At 29.0% G+C, this 20,718-nt stretch overlaps 6 protein-coding genes across 21 annotated transcripts in view; 3 read left to right on the forward strand and 3 right to left on the reverse strand.

The window, feature by feature from the left end:
* Positions 1-1,571, forward strand: part of para (sodium voltage-gated channel paralytic) — a 62,961-nt gene extending 61,390 nt beyond the window's left edge. For all 16 annotated transcript variants that reach the window (XM_070647466.1, XM_070647479.1, XM_070647477.1 and 13 more), the window contains exon 34: positions 1,327-1,571. Coding sequence is in view for 1 of the 16 variants with exons in the window: in XM_070647476.1 (XP_070503577.1) it covers positions 1,327-1,400 (74 nt within the window). In the remaining 15 variants the exon portion in view is untranslated. The remainder of the gene's footprint in view (positions 1-1,326) is intronic.
* A 7,339-nt stretch (positions 1,572-8,910) lies between these two features.
* Positions 8,911-10,378, forward strand: Echs1 (Enoyl-CoA hydratase, short chain 1). The gene is made up of 4 exons (XM_070647499.1): positions 8,911-9,077; positions 9,337-9,654; positions 9,719-9,783; positions 9,854-10,378. Exons 1-4 carry the CDS (start codon positions 8,996-8,998, stop codon positions 10,253-10,255), a joined length of 867 nt encoding a protein of 288 aa, XP_070503600.1. The 5' UTR covers positions 8,911-8,995; the 3' UTR covers positions 10,256-10,378.
* A 1-nt stretch (position 10,379) lies between these two features.
* Positions 10,380-12,190, reverse strand: LOC139095932 (mitochondrial outer membrane protein SLC25A46-like). Its single transcript, XM_070647498.1, has 3 exons — positions 11,611-12,190; positions 11,015-11,546; positions 10,380-10,833 (listed from the first exon to the last, which is right to left on the reverse strand). Exons 1-3 carry the CDS (start codon positions 12,088-12,090, stop codon positions 10,523-10,525), a joined length of 1,323 nt encoding a protein of 440 aa, XP_070503599.1. The 5' UTR covers positions 12,091-12,190; the 3' UTR covers positions 10,380-10,522.
* Positions 12,191-12,519: 329 nt separating this feature from the next.
* Positions 12,520-14,821, reverse strand: LysRS (Lysyl-tRNA synthetase). Its single transcript, XM_070647324.1, has 3 exons — positions 14,678-14,821; positions 13,831-14,362; positions 12,520-13,771 (listed from the first exon to the last, which is right to left on the reverse strand). Exons 1-3 carry the CDS (start codon positions 14,701-14,703, stop codon positions 12,596-12,598), a joined length of 1,734 nt encoding a protein of 577 aa, XP_070503425.1. The 5' UTR covers positions 14,704-14,821; the 3' UTR covers positions 12,520-12,595.
* Positions 14,822-15,273: 452 nt separating this feature from the next.
* Ifrd1 (Interferon-related developmental regulator 1) lies at positions 15,274-17,479 on the forward strand. Its single transcript, XM_070647325.1, has 2 exons — positions 15,274-15,616; positions 16,002-17,479. The coding sequence occupies exons 1-2, from the start codon at positions 15,589-15,591 to the stop codon at positions 17,255-17,257; spliced, it is 1,284 nt and encodes a 427-aa protein (XP_070503426.1). The 5' UTR covers positions 15,274-15,588; the 3' UTR covers positions 17,258-17,479.
* On the reverse strand, positions 17,438-20,655 carry LOC139095816 (zinc finger protein 860-like). Its single transcript, XM_070647323.1, has 3 exons — positions 20,380-20,655; positions 18,243-20,113; positions 17,438-17,735 (listed from the first exon to the last, which is right to left on the reverse strand). Exons 1-3 carry the CDS (start codon positions 20,524-20,526, stop codon positions 17,561-17,563), a joined length of 2,193 nt encoding a protein of 730 aa, XP_070503424.1. The 5' UTR covers positions 20,527-20,655; the 3' UTR covers positions 17,438-17,560.
* Between the last annotated feature and the right edge of the window lie 63 nt (positions 20,656-20,718).

Raw genomic sequence — 20,718 nt, forward strand, 5'->3', positions numbered from 1 at the left:
AAAGTGCAAAAAATTTGTTACTTTGATTTCCTTTAGTTCGTTGAATTTTTTGTTAAATAATGTTGATAATCGATGGACAAAAAAAAATTGTAGAAAAATGTTAAAATTTCAAAATGAGATAATGCTTCAAAATTTTATATATTAAGATGGTTTTACCATACTTCAAGTTTTTGTATCATTTAATTTATTCAAAAAAAAGCTTAGAATTTCAAAATAAAATTGGAGTATATTGCAGAGATTATTTAACATCTCAAATAATAAACGCTTTTTAGGGGTTTAAGGAAATTTTAATGAAATATTCGAAATCAACACTCGTGAAAAAATTAAATAACTTTTTTTAAAAATCTATTTAAAGAATATTTTAAAGTCCTTACTGAGTTTAAAAAGTTTTGTTTTTTTTATATTAAAAATCTATTTTTCAAATTTTTTCCATTCAAATTTAAAATTTATCGTTCAAATTAACATGGTTCAGTGGTCCAGAAGATTTTTCAAAAATTTAAATTTCATATTTTTATTTTTATGAGTGAAATTTTTATAATAAAATTTAATATAGTCAAAAAATAGTTTATAAAATAAAATCCATTGATTGTCAACTCTACTAATTCCTTTTGATATAATTTTAATTAATTTATTCTTCATTTGCGATTTTATTTTATTATTTTTTTCATCAATAATAAGATAACAAAAGAAGAATTTGCAATACTAACTAATCGATAAAAAAATACATAAAAATTTAGAGATTTGATAGGTATAAAAAAAATACAAAAGAAAGAAAGATTATTTTTGAGATAAGCATCTATCTAGGCAATTTCAATTTTTCCTAATATAAAATTTAAAAAAAAAATTAATCTAAAAAAATTAGTCTAAATGATATAAGAAGAAAAATTTTTTAAGATAACAATATTTGAGTCTTCTCACCCCCACAAAACTTTGCTATTTAAAATTTGACAAAATTTAATTAAAAAACTAATCAATTAACATAGGACAAAATCTTAATAATCGCTGTAAATACTTGAGTTCGTCGTTTAATTTCTGTTCTTTCTTTTTTTTCTTCTTATTTCAAATTTCAAAATTGGTGCTGGGACCTTTACTACTACTCTAACTCTTCTACTTCTCCTTCACATCCGACTATTCTTCACGTTATATCCACCGGGGACATCAATCTTTTTAATTATACATATTGAATTTAAATTCAATTTTTAAATATAAAATGGCGTATTAATTACTCTCAAAAAAACAAATTATTTGCTAAAATTTCCGAAATCGACGATAAAAAAATCAACAAAAATGTTCAAAAAATTGTCTTATTTTTCTATCAAATATCAGAATATATTTTACAATTGCAAAGCGAATATGAGAAAATTTTAAACCAACGATGGAGTAAAAACAAGCCAAGTTGAGAAAGACATAAATAAAATGACACTTAGTGGACATTATAAAGTAATAGAAAAACTATGAATAATAACAGTGTAGTGAAAAAAAAAATAAAATTGAAAAGAACAATAAACAGAATTATGAAAAAATAAGTGATTTAAGTGAGAAAAAATAATAAGTTTAAGGAACCAACACTTGAAAAAAAATTATTTTGCGTGAAAGTTGATAAACAATTAAAAAAAATTAATATTAAGTGAAAGGACAATGAAAAATATCGCCAGTAGAATAATCTAAAGACTTTAGCTAAATAAACATTGAATGAACAAAGGAAAAAAAATAATAAGGAATAACCAATCAAAAAAAAATGAAAAAAAGACACATGATGAGAGTAATTAACGTTAAAAAATAACTAAATGAATAATATCACTCACTCACACACAAAATACGCAATAATTTTTTATTTGTTTCGCTTTATTGTTATGTAATATACAAAAAAAGGATATAAAAAATTTGAGGCAGTTTAAATTTATTAATGATGCTTTTTTGCTTATCAAAATGCCCTATTTTTAAAACAATTTTAAATGAAACAAAAAACTTAAAAAAAATCGTCGATAAATCGAGTGGAAAAAAGAGAAATATGCGGAACTTGAGTGGATCATCACACGTGATACGCGATGTGCACAAAGCAACATCATCGAGCTGACGAGCAGTAGTAGAATGAGGTGAGGATTGATCAACGAATAATAATGAAATATGTCATATAAAAAAATGAGGTGGAAAGGTATCATTAATTTATTTAAATTTAAGATCTTATTAAATGTAATAAATTTTAATAAAACCATGAAAAAAACAAAATTAAAGCTTTAAAAATTATGATATAAATTATTAAATATAGGTCACCGTTTTTTTTCTAAATCAATATTTGAACAAAACAAATATTAAGCATCAAAAAATTATGAAGCAAAAATGTGTGAAATTTGATGAGCATTTTAAGATTAAATAAAACAAAAATCTTTGTCATTGAAAAAATTGAGTTTAAAATTTAAGAAACGAAAGCTTTTTGTGAAGAAATTTTCAAAATTTCCCAAGGATTGAGGAAATGTTCTTAAATGGATACTTAATAAATTTTGACAATCAACTGTCATTTTTTCAGTTACAAAACTGCTTAGTATTCAAATTCAAATTAAGTAAAAAAGTTGAATTTTATTTTTAACAAACTAGACATTTTATGGAAAGTTCCACAAATGTCAAGTTTTTAAATTGGCATAAGGTCGACTGTTCCACCAGGAAATAATGTCTGTAAACCTTTACTGTAAAGCTTTGTTATTAAATAATTTTTAAATAAAGAAGAGCTAGAAGTCGACCGAATTTTTTATGAAGTCGAACAAACTTCAAGCTCTGAAATAAAGTATATATGTGATTAATACTGTAATACACAGTCAAAACATGATGAAGATACAAAACAACTCTGGATACGATTTTATCTAAATTAATATATTCTCTTCCCAATTTTAGATAAATATGTCACAGAGTTAATAATTAACGAATATTTTAGAAAAAGCTTCAAAATAAGCAAATCTATCATTTAATGAAGTCAAAAATACATTAAGAATCCCGATCGGTCAAAGTTTTTCATGACCGCTAAACGGCATTTAAGTGGGAATTTTTAATGGTATTGAACCTGAAACTTGCCAAATAGCAGCCATTTGGTTGACATGAGTAATTTGTGCAGATCGGGGATATTTATTGGATCGACTAAAATTGAATGATATTTTGCCTTATTTAATTTTGTTGGATAACAAATAATCTAAAGACATCCTCAACCTCAAAAAGCTTTCGTTTCAATTACAAAAAGAATATTAATTTCATTTTTAATTTTATTAAAAAATCTAAACACATGTAAATTTATATAAAAAAAACTAACAAAAAAAGGAAAAATGAATAATAAAAATACGACATCGCTTATATTTAAGGCTTTTTATAAAAATCAAATAATAATAATAAATAAATAATAAATTAATGATAAAGTAAAAAAACGGTATTTATTAGAAGAAAAAAATGATTATGATAAGAAATAAAAAAAAAATGAAATATTAAGTACCGTTTGTAAATCGCACACATTTTTCAAATTCAATTAATTTGAATGAATATTTTTGAAGAGCAAAAGTTCAACTTCTAACATGAAATATTAATATTAATGAAAAAAAAAAAATAACTACAATGCCGTACGATTCTTTATAATATTTTTTGATATGATGCATTTGTTTCTGCGTGCAAAAAAGTGTCCAGTTTTTTCAAGGGTTAAACATATTAAGAGACAAAAAAATAATCATAAGAATTAACAAAAAAAAAAAAATCATTCAATTGCGAGGGATAGAGGGGCGAGAAAAAAATGTGACGCATTTTTTTTATCATTTCATCATTTATTGCCATTTCTGAAGACATTAAAACAGATTTAGCAACTTAATTTTTAGACTAAAATGATTGGATCTAAATGGATTCAATTATTTTTCTTTCTTAAACTTGCTAGTAAATTTAGAAAAAGTTTTCATTCATTCAGCATTTTTCGCTCAATCTCGTGATATTATTTTGAATCCAGAAATTTTATGAAAACTTTCTAGAGTGTGAAACTTTGACAATTCCTGGATATTAAACTTCAATTAATTTTTGTCAATACGGTGTAGGGATTAGATTAACATCTAATGGATGACGCCTCAATTTGCCGTAATAGTAAAGCTTAAAAGTTGGGAGTTTCCACCTCTAAGTTAAATTAATAGAAGACCATTCATAATTTACACTCATAAAAATGTCAAAATAGTTTCACATTCTTAAAATTTTTGATTAAAATGTAGAAATTTCCTCCATTTTTTTCCTTCATAAAACACAAAGCAGCAAATAACAAAACAGTTGGTAAATCCATAATTGTGTTTTTATGAAACGCCGATCTAACAAACGCGCACGAAATGATGTATGAAAAAAGAAATGATATGATGAATTTTATTAACAGATGGAAATACTTCTGTCCTTTTTTCAAAATTTTCTGCTTCAAAAAACTTTTTTAACGAAGAACAAAAAAAAAATATTTAAAAAAAAAATGAAAATCTAGAGAAGAAAAATTACTTAAAACATTAGAATGAAATGACGATGGAAGTGAAATGAATGTAGAGAATATCGTATTGTTGGAGCGAGCCTTTTTTCCTTAATTCTGAATATTCCTACATTGCCCAAAGTTTAAAATGAAAATATTTTTTAAAAACAACTCGTTTCCAACTTTTTTTTTATCCTATTTTGTGAAAAGAGGAATTTCTATTTACTAACAATGAATTTAAGTTTTTATATATGTACAAACATATACATCTAGTTAAATATATATTTATTTTTAATGATGACTTTTAAATTTTTATTGTTCAACCATCTGTGTTTGAGTTGTTGATTAAATGTGCTCCAAAACTTCACGTCCAAATGATGTAATTTAAAGGATCCCCACTTTTGATTGCATCATGATTTAAATGCAGAGATCGAAATCGACTCGGATTTTTTATGGAAAAGTCAACTTGAGTAGACTGGACTTTATATAAAATTCGATTCGATTTCAAGCTGGTTTATGATTATTTGTGATTCCTTTGATATTCAGTTATCAAACAACATACAAATTGATACAAAAATTAAACCTTTCTCGAATCAAATTGGACACATGTCAACTTGAAGTTTAAATGAAGCACATTTTGTTTAATTTTTGATGATACCTATATATTATATATTAAATATGACATAGTATTATGTTAATGAATTTTATTAATCTCTATTTAAAGCAAAATGTATTTAAAAATGGATTGTTCTCCAATTAGCAAAAAAAACGAAATGAAAAGAAAAGAAGAGAGTTTTATTTAAGAAAAAGAAAATGAAGATACTCTAGTTAGACAAAAAGAAGCTAAATGTGATTTATTTGCAAGGAAAAATTGTATGTATAAAAAAAATTAAAAATTCTTTAAGTTCATTGAGAAGAAAAATTAAGTAAAAGATAAAAAAATTTTTTTAAAGCATGAAGTTAAACAACAATTTCCTCGCATTGAAGTTTTTGCGAATTAAAATTTAAATTTAATGAGCCTCTCGACCTCGAAAATTAATGGTCGATGTGCTAATTACTTCCCCAAAAATTAGGAACAAAACTTCTATCGTGACGAAATTTTTCTCTTTCTCCGCCCGCTGACCAAAATAAAAAAAAAAATAAAATCGTATGCATAGAAAAAGTTCATTGAAACAACGAACGATAAAGTTATTAATTTAAATTTAAAAAAAAATGTGAAAAAATATTTCTTTTTATGTAAAAAATTTGAATTTTTCTTCGGCAATTTTTTCTACTCTTCATAATGATTGCTACCTATGCGCCACAAAACAAATTGATAACAATTGAATTTTATTTTCCTCAAATGTCCATTTTTATGAAATAAAAAAAAAAAGTGAAAAAAGTGAAGAAAATAAACATTTTAAAAGCTTTTTTGAAACGAGTTATTAGGACAAAAGTAACTAAATAAATAAAAATGTGACACAAAAACACACACGAAAAATAAAAAAAAATTAACTATAACATACAACTTAATGAAAGATACATTAAAAATGCTCTTTTCTTTCTCAATGAAATTTTTCACATACAGTTTAGCATGAAAAAAAAATAAAAAAAAATCGCTAAATATTGAATAAAAAAAAAAAATAAAAAAAATGGATGAATGCACAATTTTTAATTTGTTTAAGATAGTTTAACTTTTCGAAGAAAAATCAGTGAAGTTCATTTCAGAAAAATATTTTTTACTTAACAAAAGTTTTGATATTTCTTCAAGATGAGATAAAATACCAAATTGACGACACAGAAATAAAATATGCAAGTAAAATTTATATCAATATAAGCAATACAAATTTTCTTAATTTCTCATTAACAATGTTTATTGCAAATTAGAAAAGCTTTTGAACTGATCGTATTAATTTGTTGCAAGATCAGAATACAGCATAGCCTGAAATCGACTTAGATTTTGTATGGAATAAACGATTTAATTCGACTCGACTCCATACAAAATTCAAGGAGATTTTTGGCTCTGAATTACATTATTTAGAACTTGCATCAAATGTATCCCTAAAGCACACGGCATTGAAATGACCGAAAATCCGATCCCAAGACAGCGTGACTCTGACCCAAAGCCAGATTCTATAAATTCCGGCCTCAGGCAAAAGTCAAGTAGTCCAAAGGACATAGTTTCGGTCACTTATATCCCATGTGTCTATCAGTGTATGCTTTCAAATCATAAGCTAATCTCATTAGCATTGAGACAAATACATACAGGACATTCAAAACTAAAGAACGCAAGCCTTTCTGATAATTAATTTGAAATGCTTCTGATGTGATATCGACTTCCCCAAATTAATGCGTCATCTCAAAGCATTTAAAATTGAAAATAACAAAGGTTTCAATTCATTATAAAGCTTTTCAAAAGACATTAATCAATTCTCTCACGCATGAGTGTCAACACGCAGTGAGAAATAATTTCAATTTTTTCAGTGACAGAATTCACGCATTAACCCTTGAATTATAAATTTTGACCAAATTAGATAAATTTTGCTTTTAAAATTTCAAATTAAATTATTGATAATCAAACATTTTTACTAATTTCTACTCACAAATCTTAAATTAAATTACCATCTTCTTCTTTAATATAAACATATCAATTCCTAAGCAAAATATAAGCTTTGTATTCATGAGTAAATATCCATGCATTTATGTTTCACTGGAGCAGAACTTTATATGCTTGTTAAAACCTTTTTTTCCTCTTTTATTACCAAAGAGATTATATGAAGTATGTAATGGATCCAAAAGTCAGAGAGAGAATAACTATTTATTTTAGAATGGAATACCAACTATAGTCAAAACAAATGTGAATGATACAGATTTAAATATATTTAAAAGAATTTATTTTGAACTTTAAAGAGAAAATAAAATAAAAATAAAACTTTACCCGACAATCTATAAAGTGAGAGTAAATTAACGCAGAGATACAAGATGTATTTATTATATATTTTTGAATTGTTGAACTTAATTTTCAATTGCACCGCGTGAATTGCCCCCCTTGCGTTATTGTCCTTAATAAAAATTTTATTATATTCATCATATTATAATTGCTTTGACGCTCCATTAAAGGACATAAAGAAACTGTCAACACTTGCATACATTTTCTAGATAATTATGACACAAACAAGCACTCACATAAGTATAAAAAATGAGAAATTTTACTTGTATATTTCTTCCCCATATGTGAAAATTGATGGAAGTAAATGATTCCAACAACTCAATGAAAGGACATAACAATAAATGAAACTGAAGAACTAGTCAATGAGAATTTTAAAGAAATTTTCCTTCATTCTATTTTTTATTCTCATTTTCTTTAGATAAAAACAATACAAAGTAATAATAATAAAAGAAAAAAAGTTTAATTTTATGTCTCTTCGTCTGTCATTTCGTTTTTAAAATGATAAATTCAAAGACAACACAAGAAAAATGGAACATTTATTATTATGATGAAAAACTATTTAAGATTAAAAAGAGATAAAAAAAACTAAAAAATTGTTGAAGTTTGTTTGTACAAAAATGAGATATAAGAAAAATTTGAAAAATAATTATAAATAAATGACAAAATATAGAAAAACTTGACTGCTTTACAAAAATGACATAACATTGTGTTTTTATTCATTCTGAGTAATTTTATAATTTCAGTTCTACTCGAGTGACTTTATAACTTGCAAAATTTATGACAACACATTTCCAGCAAAATGTAAAAGTATAGTCGTTTAAACTCCAGGTCTATTTCTCAGAGTATAAAGCAAGATGTAATAAGAGCTTAGTCTGTTTGGAAGACATAAAAGAAGATCCAGTTAAATATATTGACTATAAATTAAGCTTAAAGTCAATATTTTAAGTTTTTTAAATAATTTTATAATTTAACGGATTTTTTCAAATTCAAATTTTCTATCAATTGTTAAAATTTTAATTTTATTGAAGCAACGCTTTTTAACGTTTTTTAGGTGTTTTTCAATGTTTTTCCAATGTTTCATGAACAAGACATATTCAATGTCGTAACCACTAAATGAATTGTGTTATATGTTTTAATTAATGATTCTATCCTTAATATTAAAAGTTTTATGCATCTCGGACAATTTTCATGAGCTTTTATTACCGATTCTAACTTGTAGTTTATTCTCTTGCTCAACTTTGAATTTCTCTCAATTCTCATCTACCAAACTTCCACGCTTAAAACTTCATATTTAAATGTTCTTATTATTAAGATGTTCAATCTTCAAAGTCTAAAATTCAATTGTTTTAGCAAAATTTTCTGCCATATAGCCTTTTCTGCTTATAATTGGGACAATAAAATATTTTCGAATACCTTTACTTATGAAACTATCATCTTGTAAATAAAATCGCAGAAGTTCATGAAAGCCTTTAATTTCAATGCTTCTCTCTCATTCTTCGCTCGTGTTATCAAATTTTCTTATAAAAAAAACTTCATTAAGTTTTTGATATATCGGCGTCGACAGCATTTAGACGTATTTTTTCGGCTACAGGAATATCACCAAAATGTCTGCAATTACTAAAATCGTATCATCATTATCACGTGCACCGGCATTAAACCAGCAATATCGTCTATTTTGTGCAGCTGGTAAGTTATTTGAATAAAGTTTATGTTTTTGACAAAGATTTTCATGATCCAGAATGGCGAGTTAAAAATAATTTTATCGACGTGTGAATAATCACTTCTGTTATCTTCTTTATGTAACATCAGGCAAAATATTTTTGTTTTTCGAGATGATTGAAAATGTTCGTCTCTTATTTAATCATGTTCTTAAAAAATTGAATCAAATATTCTGGAATTATGCAAAGTGAACTTTGATCTTTATTAATATTTTACTGAATTCCAGCTTCAAACTACCAATTCATCATTAAGGATGTTGTTGGTGAGAAGAAAAATGTTGGAATGATCACATTGAACCGTCCAAAAGCATTGAATGCACTCAACAAAGGTTTAATGTCAGAACTTGGTCAAGCTCTTCAAGAATTTGATGCAGATTCATCAGTTGGTGCTATTGTTATCACTGGAAGTGAAAAGGCTTTTGCTGCCGGTGCTGATATTAAGGAAATGCAGGGAAACACTTACTCAGACTGTATCTTAGGCAATTTCCTTGCTGATTGGACTAAAGTCGCTCAAACAAGAAAGCCAACAATTGCTGCCGTTAACGGTAATTTTAAGTTTTTTTTGATGATCTTTAACATTTATTGATTATTTTAATTTGTTACTCACAGGCTATGCACTTGGCGGAGGTTGCGAATTGGCAATGATGTGTGATATTATTTATGCAGGCGATAAGGTTTGTTTTTAAAAAACAGATTACATTCAAATTAATCATTAATAACATGTGATGAAATTACTATATTTAGGCAAGAATGGGACAACCTGAAATCAATATTGGAACAATTCCTGGTGCTGGTGGTACTCAACGCTTAACTCGCGCAATTGGAAAATCAAAAGCCATGGAAATGTGTTTAACTGGAAACATGATCACCGCAGAAGAAGCAGAGAAATCAGGTTTAGTCAGCAAAATATTCCCAGCAGATAAATTAGTCGGTGAAGCTATCAAACTTGCCGAAAAAATCAGTGCTCAATCACCATTGACTGTTGCCTTATGCAAAGAAGCTGTAAATGTTGCCTACGAAAGTACTCTTGCTGAAGGATTGAGATTTGAGCGCAGATATTTCCATGCTACATTCGGTACAAAGGATCAAAAGGAAGGAATGTTGGCATTCATCGAAAAACGTGCACCAAAATTCACCAGCGAATAAGCGACACGTTTGAGACATAATGTCTATAAATCTATCAATCCATTTTGGAGACACCTGAAAAGTGCATTTATTTTACGTTACTGATTTGCAATAAATTTTAGAATATTTTGACATAAAGACTAAGTTTCTCGTTTCTTTTCATATATTTTTTTAATTATTTAAGAGACATAACGTGCAACTATCCTTTTGTATAACACAAGCAAAAAAATTAGTTAATCCTTTTTTAATGCAAAGCAACGATATCACAGAAAGAAAAACTAATAAAGCTTATGGTTCATCATGAATGCTACTGACATAAGACAAAGATCTTGAAATCGTTGAACCTTGTTGCTGTGATATCGAAGCTTGCTCTAAATTGTAAAATTCTGTGACTTTTGTTGGTGCTTTTTCACTGCATATTTCAGTAATTTGGTTTATTATCCATTTTGATAGTTTTATGACTGCCAAATGTGCAGCAAATTGTAGCATCATAGACCCAAATCCTTTATATAAGCCACCAAATCCTTCACTGTGTATCGTTTGCACGTAACAATCAAAAGCACCCTCATAACTTGTTAAAATTGGTACGACTTGAGTGCCTAGAAATAAAAGAATTGAATTAGTTGTGTGGAATTTCAAATGTTTTTCGTAGCCATGGAAGCCAATGGCTACAATAACTTCATTAATAGCACAACGTATATAAAAAATTGTCGTTAATTGCATACAATTATTGACATTAGTTTATAAATAATGCAGCTATGTGTAATGATAAAAAGTTACCTGTATCCAAGTTATCGATAATTGTACGTGTTCCTTGAAGCTGAATGCGATGCAAAATTGTTTCGAAAGGATAAAACAAAATTTCTGTTGTGATGAGAGAAATCAGATTGGATGCAAGCTCGACATCATTGTTAATCGACGTTAGATCTCTAGGTTTTGCACCTTTTTGTTCCTCCTTTTTCTGATAATGTTTCGATAAAATTCTCGTTGAAATCCCTTTCACTATGACACTGAATAAATATTTGCTAAGTCCTACGCATACACCACTTGGAAGGAGTGCCCAAACAGGCAACATACGTCCTTTTGCAGGAACACTCCATGCAAGCCATCGAGCAGTTCCTTCTCTAAAAACATCAAATATTCCTGGTTTTTCACTAGCTATGTCCGATTGAACAGTTTCAACTAAGCTTGCAGAATAGAATGGAAGTACGATACCGAGAGAAATAGCCTTAAGTATAAGATGTTGACCAAATTGCTTGATAGTTGTTCTCGAATTGATTTCCTTTGGCCATGGTGTACATTTAGATAAAATCTGTTAATAGTAACATAGTATGATTATGAAATATCATTGATTTATTTGAAATACACAAAATTACATCTTCAACTGCAACCAACATCCCTCTTGTCAATAAACTGCTTCCTAGGCCTTTCCATAATGGCGATATTCCTTGTCTTTTGTACAGTCGGGCAATAACTGGAAATATTCTAACTGGTACAATATGATATCTTCGTGACTTATGATGTATTTGCGCCTGTCTTCTTATTACTATGAATGGATGGCTGATGATATTTTCGGTAATCAAACTGATTACCGAAACCGACACAGATAAGTAGTGTTTTAGTGAAACTTCATCAGATTCTGGCGATTCAAACACTGGTTGATAACTTTTGAAGCTACTAGTTGGCGTTTTTTGGAGATTTAGTGTTAAATCACGAGGAGAATTATAATAGGAAAAATTATCTATTGGATAATTATTGTAGTTACGACTCATTCCATGTATACGTTGCGAATTGTCTAATTCATCGTAATCGTCATCAACCGCTTCGTCAGAATATCCTCCATCAATTCCAGCCATTTAACTACAAATTGATCAAATTGAGTAATTTCCTAAAATTGATAATTTTTTTATTTTGAAAAAAATTTTCGAGCGCATCTTTCACTAAAATTTACGCTAAAAAACAGACAATCCTTCTTAACTTTTAGCATTCGAATATTTGGCGGGATATTCGTTAAACATATGGAAGTCATGCTAAAAAATATCGAAATTTTATTAATAGATGTGTTGTCCAGTCATGGACAGTTACCAGTCTATGAATAGGTCTAAATCTTACCAATAAAAAGATAAAAGAGGTTTACGAACTAAGTACCTAAGTCTGAATAATCAAACGGTTTTGCAATTTTTTAAAATTTAAAACCATACAAATGAAAAAATTTCATTAAAAACATTTGTATGGCTTCAAAGCACTGATAGAGTCAATTTTTAATAATTAAAACAGGGGTAATGTTGAGTGGGTTTCTGAAATAAATAGCTTTATTTCACTTTTGCATTGTTTAGAACAACAAAAACTACAGATGTTTGCTTACTTTGCGGCTTCATCCTTTTCAGCTTCCTTCTCCTCTGATGAAATTCCTAAATCTGGTTTCATTGCTGGGAATAGCAAAACTTCTTTGATATTATTATTATCAGTGAGGAACATAGTTAAACGATCAATTCCCAAGCCCCAACCTCCGGTTGGTGGTAATCCATACTCTAAACTCATACAGAAATTCTCATCAATGAGTTGTGCTTCATCGTCGCCAGCAGCCTTGTCAGATGCTTGTTGCGTAAATCTTTCACGTTGGACAAATGGATCATTCAATTCAGTATAAGCATTACATATTTCCTTCTTCATAATAAACAATTCAAAACGTTCTGTAAGACCCGGTTCACTGCGATGATATTTGGCCAATGGCGACATCAATTGTGGATGATCAGTGATGAATGTTGGATTAATGCAATCTTCTTCTAAAAATTCACCGACTAATTTGTCTAATAAACGAGCTGTTGTCCTTGGAGATGGACATTCGACTTGATGCTTAATGCAGAGCTGATTAAAGAAATCATTTGTTTCTTTTGTATGAAGTTCTGTTGCTGGTGGAAATTTGACCTTCAAGATTGATTCAAGAGTCTTCAACATTGGAATTCTCCTGAATGGTGGAGTGAAATCAATCTCTACTTCCTCGCCATCTTCACCATTTGGATGATATTTAATTTTATATGATCCATGAATAGACTTTACCATTCCAGATAATAATTTTTCAGTGATTTCAATCAAATCGCTATAATCAGCATAAGCCATATAAAATTCGCATGTTGTGAATTCAGGATTATGTGTCATATCAATGCCTTCATTTCTGAAGAGTCGACCGATTTCATAAACACGATCGAGTCCACCAACAACCAACATTTTAAGGTATAATTCGGGTGCAATACGCATATATAAATCCATGTTAAGATCATTGTGATGTGTTACGAATGGTTTAGCTGTTGCTCCACCAGGAATCATATTCATCATTGGAGTTTCGACTTCTAAAAATCCCATTTTATCAAAGAATTGTCGAACATAGGATATAATCTTTGAACGAATTTGGAAAATATCACGAACTCTATTGTTGATAATCAAGTCCAAATAACGTTGACGGAAGCGAGTTTCTTTATCCTTTAATCCGAAATGTAAGTGAGGCAACATATGAAGACATGGAGATAACAGTTTGATCTGAAAATTAATATTAAAATGAAATTATTGCGTACATATTTTAATTAATTTTAGCTTACACTTCTTGGAATAACTGACAGTTCTCCTTTCTTAGTTTTTCCAGGATATCCATCAATTCCAACGATATCGCCACGACGAATCTTGTCTGTGTCGGCAGCAAATGCTTCTTCAGAAGAGTACAGTTTGGCATTAGCCATAACTTGGATTTTAACGCCTTCTCCGCGAACATCATAAAATATCAATTTAGCACCTGATTCTCTGATGGCATGAACTCGACCGGCAACACTAAGGCTTTCATTTTCAAGCATTTCTCCATCCTTTAATGAATTGTATTTTGAAATGAAATCTTCAAGTGAAGAAGATACATGAAACTTGTGTGGATAAGGATGATTATCTTGTGATTTCTTTAATTCATTAACAGCCGCTGATCTCAGCTTAAAATATTCATTTGGTGAAATCTCAGATTCATCAATCTTATTTTCGTTTTTGGCATTCGGCTTATCATCAGCTTTTACAGTCGCTGCCTTTTGTGCTTCTTTTTCCGACTTTTCCTTCTCTTTTTGGGCAGCTTTCATACGACGTTTTAATTCACTATAATGATCATACAAAACAGAACATTTGTAATACATGGCAAGATATTTCATCATCAATTTGATGCATCATCATTATGTGCCTAGCTAATTTTTTTATCTAACCTTTTTCCACATAATCCAGTCGCTACTATTCTAATGTTTCTCAATTGCTGACATTTCTCGTAATGTATTAAAAGTGGTGTAGCTTTACGGATTGTGTGGAAAATTGTATACATTTTGGTATAATAAATATTAATTGCAGTACAAATATATCACTTTTGCAATTTTCCACGTTTTACTTTTCACCCTTACTTAATTTTACTTAAATTCTTACTTTTTAGATAACTTTTCTTCAGCCATCTCTAAACTAATGGTTAAAAATCACTAAATTTTTATAGGATGTGTGGTATATTTAATTATTTTATGTTATTATTTTTCGGATTTATGTTGACTGAAATTATTTCCTTAGCAGTGCTAAACTGGTAGAGAAAGTCAATCTGACAACAGAACATCAACGCATCGTTAAATTTGCGCAATTTCTTAATTTTAAATAGTTCTAATCAAGGATTTGGTCTACTTTTCAATTAATTACACAGAATACATTATTGTCATATCATTGTTTAACATACCTAATTGAAAGAATTTTTCAATGACAGTCGGACAAGCAAAAAAGAATAGCAGTTTTCGTGAGTCAAAGTTTTAAATTTAGAACAAGTAGGTAAAGAGAGCTTTTAAAATTCAAAAGAAAAGTTATTAATTCTAGCTAAATATAGTTTATTTTCGTTGATACAGTGAGATAAATATACCTGACATGTGACTCACATTAAAGTTCAATAATTTTTATGAAAATAATTTTAGTACAAAAAAACGGTTAAAAAATATATGAATTTTCGATTTTAGAAACTTTTTAAAGGGGTACTTAGATGATTTTTTTTCTCTAAACGAAAAAAAAATTGAAAAAGTGAGATTCTTAAATATAACTATACTATGCGTTTAAACTCAGTATATTTGTTTAAATCAATTCATGAAATACAAGGAAAATCACAACATTACGAAATTAAAGTGAATGAAGAGACTATAAAAGCAAATAACAAAAGTTTATGATCATTAAAAAAAGTTTGTGAAGGACAAAGCATAGAAAAGAGTTAAATTAAATAAATTAGTGGTGTTATTATTAATCTTTAGTCAATCTTTATATATTTCATTATCTATTGTGCGTATATTATTGTGAATTAATAATTAAAAATGCCTAAAAATAACAGAAAATCCAAAGGTAAGTTGATCAATTTTCCCATTCTGAAAAAACGTGACAAAGGTTGAAAAAAAAGGAACAAAGTGTGTGCTGTATGCACGAAAGTGAAATGGAGCGAATTTTATTTTCATCAATCCACGTTTTCACTTTTATTTCTTCTTGTTTTTCTTGTCTCGCCTTTTGATTCTCAATATTTTTTTAGTATTTTCCTCTCATTCATATGTTTCTTATCAGCATCAACGTGCGTTACGTCATTAGTTCCCATTAAAGAGATATTTCATAACATTATAATTTGCTTCTTTTTACTATTTTACGTTTCCCACGACATGAACGATGATTCACATAGATGAAAGAAAAAACATTTAAAAATTCTTTTCTCTTTTCTTTTCTCTCTTAAAAAATTTAGCGCATCATCAAGTTGCAAATGACTTTTCCGATGAAGATCTTTCAAATGATGCAGCATCAGTCTATTCTTACCAATCAGATCACAATCCAGGCGAGAGTGTAGAGGATGTACCAGAGAACACAATTGAAAAGTATGAAGATAAGCTGATTCAAGCTATTGAAAATGCATCAGAAAAATCACAACAGACTCGTATTGGAGCATTACAAGCCATATCAGAAGTATTTATGCATAATTGCTTGTATGACTTTCTTGATGAAAGACGAGTCACAATCATGGATATAATTGAAAAGTCATTAAAACGAGGAAAGGGTCAAGAACAAGCAATTGCAGCAAGATTGGCTGCACTTTTATTGATACAGTTGCAAGGTGATGAAGATATCGCAAAAACACTATCTCCACTGTTAAACCATATTGTACTCGATAAGTCGGCTTCATCAGAAGCACGTTCAAAAAGTTGTTTGTCATTGGCATTAATGCAATTTTTGAGTGGAGAAGATAATGTTGGAGACACAATTATTTTATGTCAAATGTTTGAGGGTATTTTCTCTGGTAGTTATTTAAAGGGAGATAGTTCACCCAGTTCAGCATCACAAGATGCATCCACATTACATGCAGCAGCATTAGGATCTTGGGCCCTTTTATTAACACTTATTCCTCCATCCGATATCGTCTCCCTAATTCAAACAAAACAAATTGGTACATTTAAAAATCTTATGGGATTACTACAGTCACAACATTTGGACGTAAGAACAACAGCAGGAGAAGCCATTGCATTGTTATTAGAATGTGGTCGGATACATGATGATGAATTTCTTGAAGAATATATTGATCAATTAATTGAAATCACAAAACAGTTGTCAACAGACTCACAAAAATTCCGAGCAAAACGTGATCGCAAACAGCAAAGAGCTACCTTCAGAGATGTTTTACATTACATCGAAGACGAAACCTTGCCAGATATTCAAGTTCAAGTCGGATCTGGCATCAGCAAAGAAACTCTTACATTAGATTCATGGACTCTCCATCATCAATACGATTCAATTTGTAATGCATTAGGATCTGGCATGCATTTCCATCTATTCGAAAATGATTTATTGCGTGATGTATTCGGTATGGGCGAACGATTAGATTCAACACAAATATCTAATGCAAAACTCAGTAAAACTGAGAAGAAAGCTATACAAGCTGCAAGTTTTAAGGCACGAACATTGACGCGAGGCAAAAATCGCGATAAGCGAAGTGCTGTAGTGAATTAAATACAACTTAATCGAAATATTTGTCATCATTGAACAATTTTTTTTTAATTATATTTTATGAATTTTACCTTAAAGTTTCAAAAGGAAAAATCATTCGTGTAAAATATATTTCCTTAATAATAACAAACGCTCCTCAATTTCATTTACACATTTATATTTAGATTAAAACAAACAGTTGAATTTTATTTTGTTTTTGACATTTTTGTGGTTTTTATTGAGTTTTTTTTGGAGTTAAATCAATAATAAATATATAGTGAAATACCTTATTGCAGCATAGCAAAACTGATCAGTCTTTTATTGTTTTTATCTACCTATGTCACCTTTACTTTCATGTGCCTTCATATGTCGACGATAAAGTTGCCGTTGCTTAAATGACTTTTTACAGATTTCACACGAAAACATTAAATTCGAGTTGTGTGCATCTACATGTGCTGCTCTTGCTGCCAAAGTACGGAAGCTTTTTGTACATAATGAGCATCTAAAAAAGTTAAAAATATTGTTAAAAATTCAGATCATAAAAATATTTGCATTATATAGAACTAAATGATTAAAAAATTGTACCAAGGTCTTTCAAACCTCATTAAAAATTACAAAAGCATATGAAATTTCAGATGTATTAAAGCACCCTTACAGTATTTGATACAGAAAAAGAATCTCTATTCTCATCGGTTTGGTTCTAGGCGGTTAACCTTGATAACAATTTTTGGTTTAAAAATTGCTCAAAAACTGTATTTTGTAGATTCATTGTAGCATGAAACTTTTCTCATTAGAGGCATTTACATAAGCAACGTTGACTTATTACGATACGCAAAAAACAACGAATTTTTAGAACCCCCTCCCTTTTAGACCCCCCTTAAAAATGATCGTAAAAAGTGAAAGATCTTTAAACGGTTTTGAATATTCAACATTCATTTTAGAAAGAAAAAAATATGTGGTTTTTGGTAAACGACCTCAAAAAGCAATAATCAAACACAAATGCACTTACTTGTATGGCTTAATTTTACTGTGAGATCGAAAATGAATTTTCAAGTCGCTGGCTGAGATGCATTTTTTCGAACAGATAGAGCATTTGAATTGAACTTCGCCAGTCACATATTTCAGATGTGTTAAAAGGTCTCCTTTCTTCCAGAATCTCTTACCACAATGATCACATTGGACCTTTTTTCTATCACAATTTTTCATATGATTTAATTTATCATATATTGTGGAAAATTCGGTTTTACAAAATGTACAAGGAAATGAAAAATTTGGAAACAATTCAGTGTGCTTATTTCTCAAATGATGAATAAAAAGTGAAACTGATTTGAAGCCTTTAAATTCCATTTTATCTATTGGACATACAAATGACACTGTATGAACCAAAAGTAGATGCAGATTACAGTGTTCTTCCTTTAAGAAATTCTTATTGTCACAATGTCCACATTTCCAGGTATAATCTGTCAATTCTGTCTCTCCAAAAGATTGGATAAAACTATTCAAAATTTTTCCTTGTTGCCGAATTGCTCCAATATCAGTTTCAATTGCTTCCGATAAATTTTCATTCTTATCATGCTTATTTAAATGATGCTGTAAGAGATCATGAGTTAAAAATTTTTGATTGCACGTGTTACAGGACGGAAATATCGAATTTGAATGACTAGCGACAATTTTAAATAGTTCATGGCACCGCTCGTGTAACTGATAAGCACGCTGATCTTTGAACTTTAAGCCACAATCATTGCAGCAGTTTTTATTTGAATTTTTGGTAACGTATGGGTAAGTTTCAATAAGTTCATTCGAGTCATGACATTTTCGATCCTCAAAATCTTTTCTTTGTTTCAAATGTTTCATAATTAAATGATATCGTAGTCCTGGTGCTGAATTCGATATGTGACTACAGGCATCCGATAAATTACACTGATAAACGACTCGTTTTTCACCTGTTTCTGTATTAGCATAGCGTTTACTTTTTGAGATTTGGTTCCGTACCCATTCTTTGTCGTTTAGACTCAAATCATCCGACAATTTTTCCTGCTTTTCCTTCTTAACTTTATTCATATCATAATCATTTGCTGATTCATGCATTTCACTGATTTCAATCTCTTGTTCCTGCATATCCTTTTCTGAGACATTACTTATTTCGTCCACTTCTCCATAAACTTCATAAAAATATTTCTTAACTTCATAGTCGATTAAATTAGTAATTTTATTATCATGATGTAGACATTCCTTAATATAATTAAGATAACCGTTAATTGTTGTGAATTCGATAAGATGTGCCGAAATATTCAATGCTTCATTGATTTTAAACAACACTTCTGGATTGTGAACATTCAACAAGTGAAGTAGCAATAAATCAAAACTTTCGAGGTGAGATGAACAAAACCCGCAGACATAAAATGTATCCTCGATATCTGTCGATTCACTAAACACTTTTGAATTTTCAATTTCGAATTCTAGTTGTGTTCCAAAGGATGAATGTCTTAAAAATTCGTGAATTTCCGAGTCATTTTCAGTGGACTCAATTTTATCACATTTAGAACAATGATAATTAATTAATGTTTCATATCCCATCTCCTCATTTCTAATATTGTCTTCTTCATATTCCTGCTCATCTTCGATAATGTCAGGTTTATGTTCAATTTTAATATCATTTTGCTGCACATCGTCTTTATCATATTGCAATGTAATGCTGTTTACTGTCCTTATTACTTTTATTTCTTCTATATTGTCTACGAAGCTATTCAGGAAATCTTCTATTTGATTTTTTATTAACAATCTAAAGATGTGATTATGTGGAAATTTAATGTTTCTCTTGAACAGATAAAAGCTGACCATCAAATCCTTACACATCTCACATATGCACTCTTCCGAGCTCTAAAAATAAACAATAAAAGCTCTATTAAATATTTTATTGAATTAGCGGAAAAAAATTATTTGAATCTTGGTACTTTTCTTTTTAAAAAATCTCAGGAACCATACAAATGTTTTAAATTAAATGGAAGTTGTAATGTTTTTAGGCGGGAATAAGATCCAGAAATTATATAAGCAAACAAGTTTAATATAAATAGTAAAGATCTTGTACTTGTATAATAATGTTTACGCTAAAGTAAATGAAATAAAACAAGAAAATGACAACTTACCGTATATTGAAGTAAATCATTAAAAATGTACGAAAATTCATAGCACTTGTTGTCTATCAGTAAAGAATTCCTTGTTGTGTCAATAATATCAACTTCATTTCTTGATTTTAAGCAAAATGAACAAAATTCCTGTGTTAAATTTTGCATTTTTGACTTAATAATTTTCTCCAAATCCAAACATAAACAAATCGACTTTTGTTAAGAACACAAGATGAATATGGCAGTTCCAAAAGAATATAGAATCAGTACGATAAAAGATGAAAACAAACTAACTGTTTGAGCTTGTATTGTGTACTAAAAGAGCAAGGGAGATGATAATTTCAAATACACTGATAAAAT

The sequence above is a fragment of the Chironomus tepperi genome, unplaced genomic scaffold (assembly GCF_022539635.2).
Source record: "Chironomus tepperi strain 1889 unplaced genomic scaffold, CSIRO-AGI_Ctep_v1 contig_376, whole genome shotgun sequence".
NCBI classification, from domain to species: Eukaryota; Metazoa; Arthropoda; class Insecta; order Diptera; family Chironomidae; genus Chironomus; species Chironomus tepperi.